Source organism: Odocoileus virginianus, chromosome 10, assembly GCF_023699985.2.
Source record: "Odocoileus virginianus isolate 20LAN1187 ecotype Illinois chromosome 10, Ovbor_1.2, whole genome shotgun sequence".
NCBI lineage: Eukaryota > Metazoa > Chordata > Mammalia > Artiodactyla > Cervidae > Odocoileus > Odocoileus virginianus.
Window position 1 is genome coordinate 2,859,366 of NC_069683.1, and position 13,954 is coordinate 2,873,319.

At 60.7% G+C, this 13,954-nt stretch overlaps 2 protein-coding genes across 2 annotated transcripts in view; one reads left to right on the forward strand and one right to left on the reverse strand.

Annotated features, from left to right (window-relative positions):
• The window catches only part of P2RX3 (purinergic receptor P2X 3), a 33,007-nt gene extending 32,132 nt beyond the window's left edge, over positions 1-875 (reverse strand). Inside the window, exon 1 of the mRNA XM_070472926.1 lies at positions 338-875. Coding sequence (XP_070329027.1) covers positions 338-456 — 119 coding nt within the window. The 5' untranslated portion in view covers positions 457-875. The remainder of the gene's footprint in view (positions 1-337) is intronic.
• Positions 876-2,372: 1,497 nt separating this feature from the next.
• SSRP1 (structure specific recognition protein 1) lies at positions 2,373-12,018 on the forward strand. The gene is made up of 17 exons (XM_070472929.1): positions 2,373-2,514; positions 2,982-3,104; positions 3,530-3,715; positions 4,334-4,439; positions 4,733-4,923; positions 5,008-5,238; positions 5,379-5,482; positions 5,568-5,696; positions 5,925-6,146; positions 6,839-6,911; positions 7,303-7,441; positions 7,552-7,597; positions 9,409-9,538; positions 9,958-10,128; positions 10,310-10,398; positions 11,086-11,272; positions 11,524-12,018. The coding sequence occupies exons 2-17, from the start codon at positions 3,051-3,053 to the stop codon at positions 11,593-11,595; spliced, it is 2,130 nt and encodes a 709-aa protein (XP_070329030.1). The 5' UTR covers positions 2,373-2,514; positions 2,982-3,050; the 3' UTR covers positions 11,596-12,018.
• The last annotated feature ends 1,936 nt before the right edge of the window (positions 12,019-13,954 follow it).

The window sequence follows — 13,954 nt, forward strand, 5'->3', positions numbered from 1 at the left end:
GTGTGTGTAGGGGGGGTCTGCTCTCTGGCTGGGGCTAGGGGAGATGACAGAGTGAAGGGGAGACAGTGGAGGGGCCACAGCTCCCCTCCTCGGGGTGCATGGCCGCGGTCCAACTCTGGAAGATTTAGTGGAAGAAAGAACTCTCCGATGATGGCAGGGGAGGCCAGTGCCTCGGATGGGGCCCCACAGATGAGGATGTTGGCCCCCCCCCCAAAGGAGAGACACTTAGGCAGCTGGGCAGCAACACTGAGGGGAGGTGGGGGAGGATGGGATCCGGGGGCGGCCCTTGGGGTCGCTAGGGCCTCAGGTTTCTAGGTCCTGGGGGCCAGAGACTCACCCCACGAAGTAGGAGATGATGAGAAGCTGAACCGCTCGGTTGATGATCCCAATGGTCCAGCTCTTCACGACCACCGACTTGGTGGTCTCGTAGGTGAAGAAATCTGAGATGCAGTTCATGCTGAGAGAATGACCCCTCACGAGAGATCCAATGGTGGACTCAGGAGGGAGGGGTCATCCGGATGGAGGCTGGCAGGGAGGGTGGGCGGCTTAGAGGGGCTTGAGGAATGTGGAGTCTGTTCCTTTAAGTCAGGCAACCCTAGCCCTGGGGCTCAGCCTCTCTCTGCTTTCCACCCTCAGGTCTGCCAAGAGTCCAAGGCCAGGGTGGGTGACCCCCTTTTTGTTGGTTTCCACCCCACTCCCCTGTGATGTCATGGCAGGGGTGGGGTCTCCAATCCCAGGCTCCTGATTGCCTGGGATGCAGCTGGCTGGGGCCCTCTGGGACTTATGCTTTATCTGCACTCTGTCTACCGCTTAGGTTCTGTTCTCTTGTGCTGCGTCTCCATCCCAGCTTACCAGCTGCTCCACGCTCTCCTGAAAGCCCCTTGTAATACCCCACCCCACCCACCCAGCAGCCTGCTTGAGCTGAGATCTTCCTGTCTTCCTACAGCACTCAATTCTACAGACATCCCCCTCTTTTCAAGAGCTGCCAGCAACAGCATGGGTTGGGGGAGGGGGGTCCCCTGAACCTTTCTCATGGCCTCACGGGAGAGGGTGACTAAAAAGTCACTTAGTTTCTATTTCCTATCCATCCTGGCAGTGGCTGAGGTTCTACTTGCAGCATTGCATTATAACGCTGGGTGTTTTTTTGTGGGAGTTGTTTTACTGTCAGAGTATTGATCTGAATCATCTGTTTGATTACATGCTCCTGGAAGGCTGGAACTGTTTCCATCTTGTTTGCTAGTTTCCTCAAATCCTACCACCGTGTCGGAGCTCAATGTGTATTTACTGAATCTAGTTGAATTTATGTTGCTAGAGAGTGTGGGAACAGCCATTGTCCAGAGGGTAACACCATGAGTTCAGGGAGCAACGGTGCGTTCACGTTGTGTCTTGTCCCAGGATCGAAGCTACTGGTGTAACCGCAGGTCAGACTGTCAGAGAAATGTTGAGTTTCAACATTCTGCCCTAATGTCTCCATGCTCGACACGTATTGTCAGTCATTCTGAATGTAGAGTCACAGTGAGCATGACAGAGGAGAGCTAGTCCGTGGTAGGTAGATCTGTCTTCAGCTCTGTCGCCAACTGAGACCCCCCGGGGCTACTGCCGTAAGAGCCTCAGTTTTCCCCATCTGCAAAAAGAGGTTGGAGCGGACAAACCCAGACATCTCTCCCAAGTCTGGCCGCCTCTGATTTTGCAAGATGCACCCTAGGACTCTAAAAGGTGGGGTTGTGGGGGTGGCTGGCTTCCGCAGTCCCAGGGTGATAGGCTTTCAAAGCAGTTGTGGCTCCGTGATGAACCTGACACCAGCGCTTGAACTTGGCAAGGCTGCGGGCCAGCCTCTTCCAGGCAACTCACAACTTGCAGGGGCTGCTGGAAGTTTCGGGGTGTGTGTGTGTGTGTGTGTGTGTGTGTGTGTGCAGCGAGCTCATTTGCAAAAGGACACAGTCCTCTCTGGACAGGGGAGGGCGGTGCAGTCACAGCGACATCAACGCCTGCATTCTTCTGGAAGCTAGTGGGAGGGGTTACTTCTCTGCACAACTCTTCCAATCTTTTCCTTCTTGGGTCAGACTCCTTTCTGCTTCACAGAAACCACTATTGTACCGGAGACACACGCGCATCATTCCAAGGGCCACTCGCTTCCGGGCCCAGTCTGTGACAAACACTGCGCAAGTTATCTTTAAAAAAGCCCAGGCGTCTTTAGCGTTTAAGGGGCCCCCGATCTCCGGGCCCGGGGGTCGGGGGCCGCGCGGGCTGGAGGGGCCGGGGTCGGCGGCCGGCCGGCGGGCGGGGCCCGCAGGTCCTCCGGCGCCGCTGGCGCTCTAGCCGGGCCCCTCGCGGGCGGCGCCCCTCTAGCCGGCCGCCGTCTCTATAGCCGGCGCTTCCGGTGGCGGGACGCGGGGCCGCGCACGCGGGAAGAGCCTGCCCAGCGCCCCTGCCCGGCCCCGGCCCGCGCCGTCCCCACGCCCCGGCGCGCCCACCGCCTAGGCGCCGGTGGCCGCGAGGCTCCGGCCCGAGGAGGTGGGTGGTCGTCGGCCGCGTGCAGGGCGCGGGTCCGGCTCCCCCGCGGGGTGCGCGCGGTGGACCGGCCCGCGTTGGAGGCGACCGGCCGCGGGCGAGTCCATTCTGGGGGGTGGGGGGAGCTGCGGGTCTGGGGGCGCTGGGGGGTCTGGGGGGGCGCCCCGCGCGTTGAGCCGGCCGGGCCTGGGGGGCTGCGCTGCTCGGTGCCGCGGCGCCCGGTGCAGCGCCCAGGGCGGATGTCGGGTGGGGGGGGGTTGTCAGCACTTCTTGGGGCAGGCCGGGCCCCCAGGACTGGACCCGGCCCCCAAGGACTGGGCCCGGCCCCCAAGGACTGGGCCCAGGCCCCGGAGCCCGGCCGGTGGGCTCCTGGGTGGAGGAGATAGGACGCACGCCCGAGGTAGCGGGCCCATCCGGGGGCATCATCAGCGGCCGTCCTTCCTACCCACTTCTCTCCCTCTCGAATCCAGATCCCCAGCGCGCCGTGCGTCTGCGCGCCCACCCAGGAGTTTCCGGGGTACCCTCAGGGCTAGGTCAGCATGGCAGAAACCCTGGAGTTCAACGACGTGTATCAGGAGGTGAAGGGCTCCATGGTGAGGAGGGCCCCGCGGAGGGATGGGAGCAGGACCTGCAGGGCCACTGGCTGTGCACATGCTCTGAATGGGCATGCTGGTTTGGAAAAGGGGTCAGAGTACCCGTGTGTGCTTAGGGTTCCCCCCAGCTGAGAAGCGGTACCCGGGGAAAGGACCAGAATCAGGTCCTCTTGAAGGGCCCCTCAGCTGCAGCCCAGTCCTGGAGCCTGGAACACTCCCTGCAGGGGTTGTGGATGACTGAGCCAGGATTAGAGCCCAGGGGTCCTGGCGGGCTTGTCTCTCTTTACTGGCCCTCAGGGCTCCCCACGGCTGCTGCTGCTCCGGTCTGTGGATATCAGGCTGGCCCAGAAGGGGCGCCGGGAGGGACTGACCCTTGTCTGCTGCGCTGCGGCGTCCCTACACATGTGGGCCTGTTTCCCCGACAGAATGACGGTCGGCTGAGGCTGAGCCGCCAGGGCATCATCTTTAAGAACAGTAAGACGGGCAAAGTGGACAACATCCAGGCCGGGGAGCTGACGGAAGGCATCTGGCGCCGGGTGGCTCTGGGCCACGGGCTTAAACTGCTTACGAAGAACGGCCATGTCTACAAGTACGACGGCTTCCGGGAATCGGTGAGACACCCTGTTGTCCTGACTGTGTATCTCCTTTAGTTTTAATCTTCTGGAGAGACAGGTGGGGGCCCTTCTTCTGATAACTGTGCGATCGCTGGTTTGGGCTCCTAACAGCAGTCAATGTTCACTTTCAGGTCATCTCAGGAGATTCTTTGTTCCCTAACTCCAGAAGTTTTTCTACTGTTTTGATTTTTTTTTTTTTTTTTTTTTTGGTGGCTTCTGCCTGTTGCCTTTATCCAGGTTCTGGGTCTTACCTGATGCTTTAGTTTGGGTTTTGTTTTTCCACTGTGGTCTGTGTGCATTAAAGATTTCACTTCATCTTCCTTTCCACTTTTGCTAAAGCAATACTTGTTCAAACTCAGAAAAACATTGCAAGACCCATAACTGAGAATGTCAGCCCCTTACTTTATTCCTCCCCCAGCCTGAGAAATAACCCAGAAATAACTTCTCTCAACAGTCTTTTAAACAGTTTTATAGCTGTGACTCTTAAGTCAGCATGGATTTCTGATAAAAGGTATACTGGGACAGTTTCTCAGAAACAGATAATCCCAGAACATCCAAGTTTGTGTTCAGGCCATCAGGAGTTTACTGGGCTGGTTCTCTTTCCTCTCCCTACAGGAGTTTGAGAAACTCTCTGATTTCTTCAAAACTCACTATCGCCTGGAGCTAATGGAGAAGGATCTGTGTGTGAAGGGTTGGAACTGGGGAACCGTGAAGTTTGGTGGTGAGTCCTTCCAGGAGATTGGAGGTTTCAGGGGAGGAGGAAAGATGAAAGATTTCCCCCTTTAACTTTTCTTGCTCTCTTTCTGCCACTGTGTCTGATTTCCTGTCTGTCTGTAAATAATCATGTGTTTATCGGGGACCGACGGTGTGTTAGGCAGCCTGCCTGGTCCCGGGGGTCTGGGATGAACAGACAGCCCCCGGGCCCTCTCCTTAGGGAACCTGTAGTCTGGTGGGAGCGCAGTTCATGCTGAGCCAGGGGAAGAGCCTGTGGATGGGTCCGCCTTTTACCCACAGGGCAGCTGCTTTCCTTCGACATTGGTGACCAGCCGGTCTTCGAGATCCCTCTCAGCAACGTGTCCCAGTGTACCACGGGTAAGAACGAGGTGACACTGGAGTTCCACCAGAACGACGATGCAGAGGTCTCCCTCATGGAGGTGCGCTTCTACGTGCCGCCCACCCAGGAGGACGGCGTGGACCCCGTGGAGGTGAGGCCTCCCGCGCTGCTGAGCGGCCCTGGACAGCCCGCGGCCGGCTCCCTGCGGCTCGATGACCCCCGCGTGCCTCAGCAGGCCTTCGCCCAGAACGTGCTGTCGAAGGCGGACGTGATCCAGGCCACTGGAGACGCCATCTGCATCTTCCGGGAGCTGCAGTGTCTGACGCCCCGAGGCCGCTACGACATCCGCATCTACCCCACCTTCCTGCATCTGCACGGCAAGACCTTTGACTACAAGATCCCTTACACCACGGTGCTGCGGCTCTTCCTGCTGCCCCACAAGGACCAGCGCCAGATGTTCTTTGTGGTGAGCCGGACCCTCGGGCCCGTGACCCTGGGGCCCGCCCGGGTCTTCGGGAGGCGGGTATCACCCCTGTCCATCTAGCTCGTTGGCTGGTCCTTGCGGAGCGCTGGCTGGCACTGAACCCGGTGGCCCTTCTGCTGCAGATCAGCCTGGACCCCCCCATCAAGCAGGGCCAGACCCGCTACCACTTCCTCATCCTCCTCTTCTCGAAGGACGAGGACATCTCCCTGGCGCTCAACATGAACGAGTGAGTGAGGCTGTCCCCGGCCTGGGTGGTGGCCGCGGGTGGCTGGAAGGCCGCAGTGCCGCCGCCTGCAGCTTGCTGTTTGCAGGGAGGAGGTGGAGAAGCGCTTCGAGGGGCGGCTCACCAAGAATATGTCAGGATCCCTCTACGAGATGGTCAGTCGGGTCATGAAAGCGCTGGTGAACCGCAAGATCACGGTCCCCGGCAACTTCCAAGGGTGAGCGCGCCAGCCTGGGCTGCTGCCTGCTGGGGAGGCTTATGCATCGGGGGGCCTGGGCTGTTGCCTGCCGGGGGTTGGGGATGCACTCTCTGGGAATGCAGCCTCACGGGGGCCTGGGCGGGCTGTCGCTCGAGGGGGCAGCCTCCTGAGGCTTATTCACTGGGGGGCCTGGGGCACGCCGTGTGCCTGCTGCCCCAGCGGCACTGAGCGCGCCCCCTCGCCCAGGCACTCGGGGGCCCAGTGCATCACCTGCTCCTACAAGGCCAGCTCGGGGCTGCTGTACCCGCTGGAGCGGGGCTTCATCTACGTCCACAAGCCGCCCGTGCACATCCGCTTCGATGAGATCTCCTTCGTCAACTTCGCCCGCGGGACCACCACCACGCGCTCCTTCGACTTTGAAATCGAGACCAAGCAGGGCACGCAGTACACTTTCAGCAGCATTGAGAGGTGAGCGCCTCTGCCCAGCCCTCCCGGGCACCCTGGTCCCGACCCAGCCGCCTCCACCCGGCGGCCCGGCCTCTCCAGGCCGGCGAGCCTCCGCTGACGCAGAGCTTTTCTTCCGCGGCCTGGCATTTGGCGCTACCCCTTGGGGCGCTCAGCCCGTGTCAGCTAGTCCATTGCTTGCTTTCTGTGCTTAAAAGCACCCAAGTGCCCCGTGCGTTTGGTACTGGTCCTCCTCCTCTCCCCCACGATGGAAATGCTGTCTCCCTCTTCCGGGAATGAGCTCCGTGCCCGAGAACACAGCAGCTGTTTATCAAATGCTGGCTGGGGGCTACACGTTTCACAGACACGTTCACCCTCAACCTTCACAACAGCCTGAGAAGGATGGGTTACAGACCAGCAAAACGCCGGGCATGTCCCCCGCCGCCTCGCGCCCTGCTTGTGCGTGTTGGTGGACAGGCACACACCCCTTCCTGCCTATTCGTCCCCCGAAATCTTAAGATCCTGTAAGTTTCCTTTGAGACCCACGTCCAGCTCCTCTGCTTGCCGTCCGCTGGGGGTCTCTGAGATCCCGGGCGCGATCGTGCTGTCGAGGGTTCGGGCCCCTCGGTCCCAGCCGCCCCGCGGAGTGTCAGGACAGCCCGCGGCCCAGCCCACGTCAGCCCTGCCCAGCGGGTGACGGGCACCTCTCCTCACAGGGAGGAGTACGGCAAGCTCTTCGACTTTGTCAACGCCAAGAAGCTCAACATCAAGAACCGAGGGCTGAAAGAGGTACCTGGGCGTCCGCGGGAGGAGCGCCCCTGTTCTCGCTGTCGGGGAAGGGGCCGGGGTTGGCGCGGCTTCTTTTTCACTCTCTCTTCTCTTCTCGCCCTTGTAGAAAAAAGAGGTGCGTGAGACCCTCCCCCTCCGGGTACAGGCTTCCTGGCATGAACTTAGCGCAGGCTCCGCAGCCCCCCAGGGGCTCCCCGGGGGCCGGGCGCGGGAGGGGCTTGGACTAACCGGGTCGGCAGGGAGTCGGGCAAACGCCCCGCGCTGAGCTGTGTGTGGACACGCGGCCCCGGGGCTCCGGGGGCGGCCGCTCCGAGCTGCTCACAGGCATGGGGATGGCTTCCGCGGGCGCAGGACGGGGGGGCTGGCCCTGAGCCCCGCGCCCGCCCTGCAGGGCATGAACCCCAGCTACGACGAGTACGCCGACTCGGACGAGGACCAGCACGACGCCTACCTGGAGCGGATGAAGGAGGAGGGCAAGATCCGCGAGGAGCACGCCAACGACAGCAGCGACGACTCCGGCGAGGAGACCGGTGGGCTGGGCGGGCGGCCTGGCGGGGCGGGGCGGGGGTCCCCCGGGGGCCGTGCTGGGCGGGGCGGGGTCCCCGGGGGCGGAGCTCACGCGGCCTGTGCTCTTTTTCAGATGAGTCTTTCAACCCGGGTGAAGAGGAGGAGGACGTGGCAGAGGAGTGAGTCGGGGGTCCACCTGGCGGGGTGAGGGAGTGGCCCTTAAGCTTCAGGGACCAGAATATATCTGGGCTTCCCAAGTCCCGGAGTTACCTACTGACCGAGGGTAGAAAAGTGACCTCCGGTGAAGTGATACAGGGACACGTTTCGAAAGCTGTCAAGATGCTTTGTAAGTGCAAAGTGCGTCCTGAACCCACAAAAGGAGAGTGGAGAGAGTGGGGTTAGGGGCCGGAGCTTGCCCACTTCCCATTTGGGGGTCCTTGGGTCAGGCAGTGCATCTCTGTGTCCTCCCCTGTGAGATGGTAGTGTCCATCACGACTTTTTTAAAAAAAATTATTTATTTTTATTTTTGGCCACGCTGGGCGTTCCTTGCTGGGTGCAGGCTTTCTCTGGTTGCGGCGAGCAGGGGCTGCTCTGCGGCTTTGTCTGCGGGCTTCTCGCTGCAGTGGCCTCTTGTTTTGGGTTAGGGGCTCCAGGGCGCAAGGGGCTTCAGGAATTGTGACTCATGGGACTTGTGACTTAGCTGATCCTAGACCAGGGATCAAACCTGTGTCCCACCAGGAAGTTATCGAGACTCTTGATTGCCACTGTCAGGAGTCTGACTCAAACTGACTTTCGCGTAAGAGTGAGTTTTACCAGGTCATGTAACCGGAGAGTTCGGTGATAGAATTGGGCTGAGGCACCTGAATCCAAAGGCTTCCCTGGTGGCTAGACGGTAAAGAATCCGTCTGCAATGCGGGAGATGTGGGTTCCATCCCTGGGTGGGGACGATTTCCTGGAGAAGTGGATGGCAACCCACTCCAGCTATTCTTGCCTGGAAAAATCCCATGGACAGAGGAGACACAACTTAGTGACTAAACTACCACCACCATGACCTGAATCCAGGTGCTCAAAAGTTGTGAATCTTAATTTTCACTTCTGATTTCCTTATTTTTAGATAGGTTCGCCGCACGCGTTGCTAAATGACCCTGAGCAGCATGGGGCAGCCTCAATCCTACGGCACTCGGAAGTGCCGCCTTTTCCAGAGCAGCGGTGAATAGTGTGGTTGCCTCCCCTTTCCTGGGTCTGAGTTCTGAGATGTGCTCTGATGGGCCAGAACTAAGACACGGGACCCCCCCACCCCCACCCCAGAGCCTGTGGTTGGGGTGAGCTCCCCCTGAATGGGGCTGGGTGGTTCCCAACAGGAAATTGGAGCGCTCTTATTCCAAAAGAATTGTGAACAAAGGTTGGGCAGAAAAAAGAAAAAAAAAAATCTTCTGGAGTCCACTAGTTCTGTTTGCCACATACTTGTGAAGGTTCGTGAGCAAACGCTTGTGAAAATGCCTTGGAAACGGCTCTGCACCATGATTCAGGTGTAACGGGGCTCCGTCTTCTGAGGAGTTCCACATGTGATGGAGAGGACCGCTTATGGGTATTGGGTTGGACTGAAGGTGGTCCCCCCACTTCTTATATGGTAGCTGATTATCTCTTCGTCAGAGAAGACTGCAGGGTTAAAACAGTTAGCTCAGAGGAACCGGTGAAGTGGACCTGGGGCGTGTTCTGGGCAAGAGGAGATGGTGGCTTTGACTCCAGGGGCATGGGGTCTGGGTTAGGTCTTGACCCAAGAAAGCCACTGAGGCCCACTGCGTCATTCGCTTCTCACTGATGGATTCGACGAGGAAGTCGCTGCCATGGCCAGGTGGCGACCGGGTGGTCGAAGGCATGTCAGCGAGAGGAGGATGCGCGCCGCAGCCCTGCTCCATCTCTGCTGTCTGGGCGGGGGTCTTCGGGCTCGCTGTCCTGTCCTGAGCTGGTGGGGGGCTGTCCTCCACAGGTTTGACAGCAACGCCTCCGCCAGCTCCTCCAGTAACGATGGCGACAGCGACCGGGAAGAGAAGAAACGGAAGCAGCTTAAAAAGGCGAAGATGGCCAAGGACCGCAAGAGCCGCAAGAAGCCCCTCGAGGTGCAGACTCCACCGGGCAGTGGGGGGAGGCTGTCCTCTTTCCATCCTCCTGCAATCCCCCCTTAGGGCCTGCGGACTGGTGCTGCTGGGCCGAGTTTTGTAACCACCGGCGCTGGCCTTGAGGAGGAACCTGGAGAATTTTCAGTCTGGCCCTTGAGACAGTTAGCTTCTGGGAGATCCAAATTGGGAGCAGGCCTCTGTCCCCAGATCCCAAGGCGGGGGTTCTTCATGAGCTCAGGCTGGGGTGCAGGGTGGCGGAGGACATGGTCTCCATCCCTGGGGGGCTCTCCGTCTAGCCTGTCGCTGCCCAGTCTTTTCTCCATTGTGTCCCTCTAAGAACGAGGTCCAGGTCATCTCTTGGGGAGAACGTGGAGCTTTGTGGGCAGTAGGTGGTCGACGGCCTCTGGGTTCCTATGCAGGTAAAGAAGGGCAAGGACCCCAATGCCCCCAAGAGGCCCATGTCTGCCTACATGCTGTGGCTGAATGCCAGCCGGGAGAAGATCAAGTCGGACCATCCGGGTATCAGCGTCACCGACCTCTCCAAGAAGGCGGGCGAGATCTGGAAGGGAATGTCCAAGGAGAAGAAGGAGGCAAGGGGCCGCGCACACGTGGTGTCGGGAGCCTGGGACTGGACAGAGGCGGGCGGGACCAGGGCAACGGTTCTGTGTTGGTTTTGCCTGCATTGGGGCAGGGGGGCTCTCATTTTTTTTTTTCCTGTTTTTTTTTCATTCCGTGTGTGTGTGTGTGTGTGTGTGTGTGTGTGTGTGACAGGAGTGGGATCGCAAGGCTGAGGATGCCAGGAGGGAATATGAAAAAGCCATGAAGGAATACGAAGGCGGCCGTGGAGAGTCCTCCAAGAGGTAAGAGTTGGGAACAAAATGACCCAGGAGCTGCTTTTCTGGCAGATATTTTTGCAGTTCCAGGTTGAAAATTGGGGTGTTAACACACTTGTGCCTACAGTAGGGCAGTGCTGCTCAGATCGGAGTAGGCAGTTGCCCAGGTGTGGGGAATGGGCTGGAGGATTTCTGAAGGTAACTTGGATAAATACGGCTCATTTTCCTAAGAGCCATATTTTCCTTCAATTTTATTTCAAGGTGTGGGGGAGATTAAAAATAATTATTATTATGGAGCGTAATTCACATGAAGTTTTAAAGATAAAGTAAGAGACGTTAGGAAGATCCCTTAGAGAAGGAAATGACAACGCTCTCCAGTATTCTTGCCTGGGAAGTGCCATGGACAGAGGAGCCTGGTGGGCTGCAGTCAGCAGGCTCTCAAGAGAGTGGGACGTGACTTAGTGACTCAACAGACGTTAAGCACGTTTTGCATATGGGGCTGCTTCAGGCTGTAACCCTTGATCCTTCCGGTGATTCAGTTATGATGAGCTCCCCTGGGACGCTTGGGGCTGACACACCTGTCTGTGTATGTTTAGCGTGAGCTGGGGAGTGTGGCTGGGGTTGGGAAAGGCCCCGTGAAAACCAGGAGAGGTTCGGCCCTGATGATGTGGGTAACCTGAGGGCCCAGTACCCTCTTCCTTCTTGCTCACCTAGGGACAAGTCCAAGAAGAAGAAAAAAGTCAAGGTGAAGATGGAGAAGAAATCCACACCCTCGCGGGGCTCATCATCGAAGTCTTCATCAAGGCAGCTGAGCGAGAGCTTCAAGAGCAAAGAGTTTGTGTCCAGTGATGAGAGCTCTTCCGGAGAAAACAAGAGCAAAAAGAAGAGAAGGCGGAGTGAGGTGCGGTGGGGCTTGGGGGGCCGTGGGGCCTGGAAGGGTGGGGGCCGCTGGGCTGGTGGTGGGACAGACAGACACTCCTGGACAGAGGGGTAATGAAGGGGAGCGGGTGGGTGGAATCTGTACTTCTGAAGGCTAACACTGGGGTGCAGGGAGCGGGTAGCCAAGTAGGGGGTCCTTCCCTGAAAAGTTGCTGGGGGCGAGGGTGGCCTGGACTCTGCACCTCTCCCCTGTAAGAGATCTTTGGCTTTCAGGACTCTGAAGAAGAAGAACTAGCCAGTACTCCCCCCAGCTCAGAAGACTCGGCGTCAGGGTCTGATGAATAGAGAGGAAGATTGTGTCTCCTGGAGCTTGCCCCGTCCCAGCCCGAGTCTCCCCACCCGTGTTTTGGTATCCATTTTCTCCTATGAAATGCAGTCCTTGGATTCTGCGCCATCTGAACAAGCTTTCCTGCTAGCCTGCACTTCCCTGGGGCCGCAGGGGAGGTGTCTCACCCTGCGGCTTCAGAAGATGGCTGTTTATAATCCGGGGAGACGTTGGGTGGCGGCCAGGGCAGGGCCGGATCCCACCGTGCCCCCTGCCTTCCTGGCCTTTGGGGTACAGCTGCTGCTTGTCCTGTACAAGTTGCTGCAGGCAGGGGTCCTGTGAGGGCAGGTCTGTAGCTCCTAATTGGGGCCTATTTCTACTTGTATTTTGTATTTCTGGTCTGTGAAAAATGAACATTTAATAAAGGGAACTGACTTTGGAAATTGCGCCCTTAGGCCTTCTCTCTCACCCAGCTGTATGGCTCTCAGTCTTCTTGGTGTTTACTGCACTCATCTGACCCTTCAGCTGGGAAGTGAGTCTCCAGGTACAGCCTGTTCTGTTCCCGGCTGGACAGGCGCTGGTTTTCGGTGTCTTCTGGTGGGATGGGCCACCTGAGAGGCCAGAAATGAGGGCTGATCTGATTAGGCAGTCTCTCTCACAGCAGCACTTACCATTAGCGAAGCTGAGAGGGCAGCTCCGGCTCCAACCTTGAGAGTACAGGGTCTTGGAAGTCTTCAGATAATGGAATCAGGATTGAACAAGCTTCCCCGCAAACGGGGGGAATGGAAACGTGAGCCCACAGAATTGGGGGGGAAGAGTGCTGTGTGTTGGGGTGGGGGGTGTGGGTGTAGCCTGATAGGGCTTCAGGAAAGGGGTGGAGTATCTGTGAAGGAGGAAAGGGGTATGCGGCATTGTTAGGCTGGGAGAATTTATGTTGGGCGGGGCAGGCATGCCTACTAAGCCGCTGCAGTCGTGTCCGACCGTCTGCGACCCTGTGTGGACTGCAGCCCTCCAGGCTCCTCTGTCCATGGGACCCTCCAGGCAGGGATACTGGAGAGGGCTGCCGTGCCCCGCTCCAGGGGCCCTCCCTGACCAGGGATGTGCCACCTGGGAACGCGGGGGCAGGTGCCGCAGGAGACGCGCGAGGGTCAGCGGTCATCCCCGCGCGCTGCAGACTGAGCCGGCCCCAGGCGCTGGCCGGGGGGAGCCTCTCCCGCGCGGGCCCCGCAGGGCCACAGCCCACCCGCCTCTCGGGCCCGGGCCGCCTCCTCTCTAGGCCGCCGTCTCGGTGGCCTTCCGCCCCAGCGCCGAGTTGCGTCAGCTTCGCGGGGGTCCGAACCCGGGGCGGGCCCTCGTGGGCCGTGGGCGGCTTTATTTGCATGCGCCCCGGCGAACTCGGTGGCGCGCGGACACTCGCGAGGAGCCCCGACACTCGCGAGGAACGCCGGGGGCGGGGCCCGGCGGGCTGTGGGCGGGGACGGGGCGGGGCGGGGCGGGGCCAGGTGCCCCCGGAGGCGGGTTCAGGCCCCCCCTGGGGCGGGGCTAGACGCAGGCTAGGGGCGGGGCCCGGCGGACTGTGGGCGGGGCCCGCCGCGCCACGGGCGCCTGGGCCCGCCCACGGCCCCGCCCGGGCTCCTCCAGGCTCGGTCCCGCGGCGGCGGCGGCGGCTGAGACTGACGACGGGGTGCTGAGCGCGGGCTTGGCTGAGCCGGACCCCGGGGGAGAGCGTGAGTGCGCGGGGGCGGGCCCAGGGCGGGGGCGAGGCACGGGGGCGGTGGGAGCTCTCGCGTAGAGACCGCGGCCGAGATTGGGGGCGGGGGGCGGTCACGAGGAAAGTTTGCAGGGGCCGGGGGCCCGGGGGCCGGGGCGTGCGCGTGGGGGCGCAGGGCGCAGGGCCTGGAGCGCGTGCCGGCCGAGCCTGGGAGAGGGGCCGAGGCTGCAGGCGGAGGGACCCTCGCCCCCTTCTCCCGGGCTGGCCCCCCGCCCCCGGCACGCACCCGGCCGCCCCAGCCCGCCCCCGCCCGCCGCGCGTCCCCGGGACCCGTCCGTCCGGCCGCCGGCGGCGCCCCGTCCCTCTCGCGGGGCCTCCGCCGCCCCCTCCTCCATCCCTCCGTCCCCTCCCCCCGGCGGCCGCGGCCCCCTGTGCCTGGAGCTCCCTGCCGGGCCCCTCCAGACGGCCCCACGCCCAGGGCTCTCCCGTCTCGCGGTTGGCCCTCCCTCCTGCGGCAGTGTCCTCTCCGGCCCCGGATCCGGCCGGAGGGAGATCGCAGGGTCGGCGGAGGCGGCCCTGCCTGCGGCGAGGCTTCTTTGGGCCTCCGCCCCGGGGCAGGGGAGCCGCCTGGTGTCTCCCCTGTGCCCTCAGGGTCCAGCCGGTCTCCG

What these genes read in the sequence shown, in the direction of transcription:
- SSRP1 (XM_070472929.1), top strand. Translation starts at nt 3,051, where the DNA reads ATGGCAGAAACCCTGGAGTTCAACGACGTGTATCAGGAGGTGAAGGGC. An exon ending in CTGGCGCTCAACATGAACGA is followed by an intron (nt 5,483 to 5,567) that starts GTGAGTGAGGCT and finishes TGCTGTTTGCAG; the next exon opens with GGAGGAGGTGGAGAAGCGCT. An exon ending in ACTTTCAGCAGCATTGAGAG is followed by an intron (nt 6,147 to 6,838) that starts GTGAGCGCCTCT and finishes CTCTCCTCACAG; the next exon opens with GGAGGAGTACGGCAAGCTCT.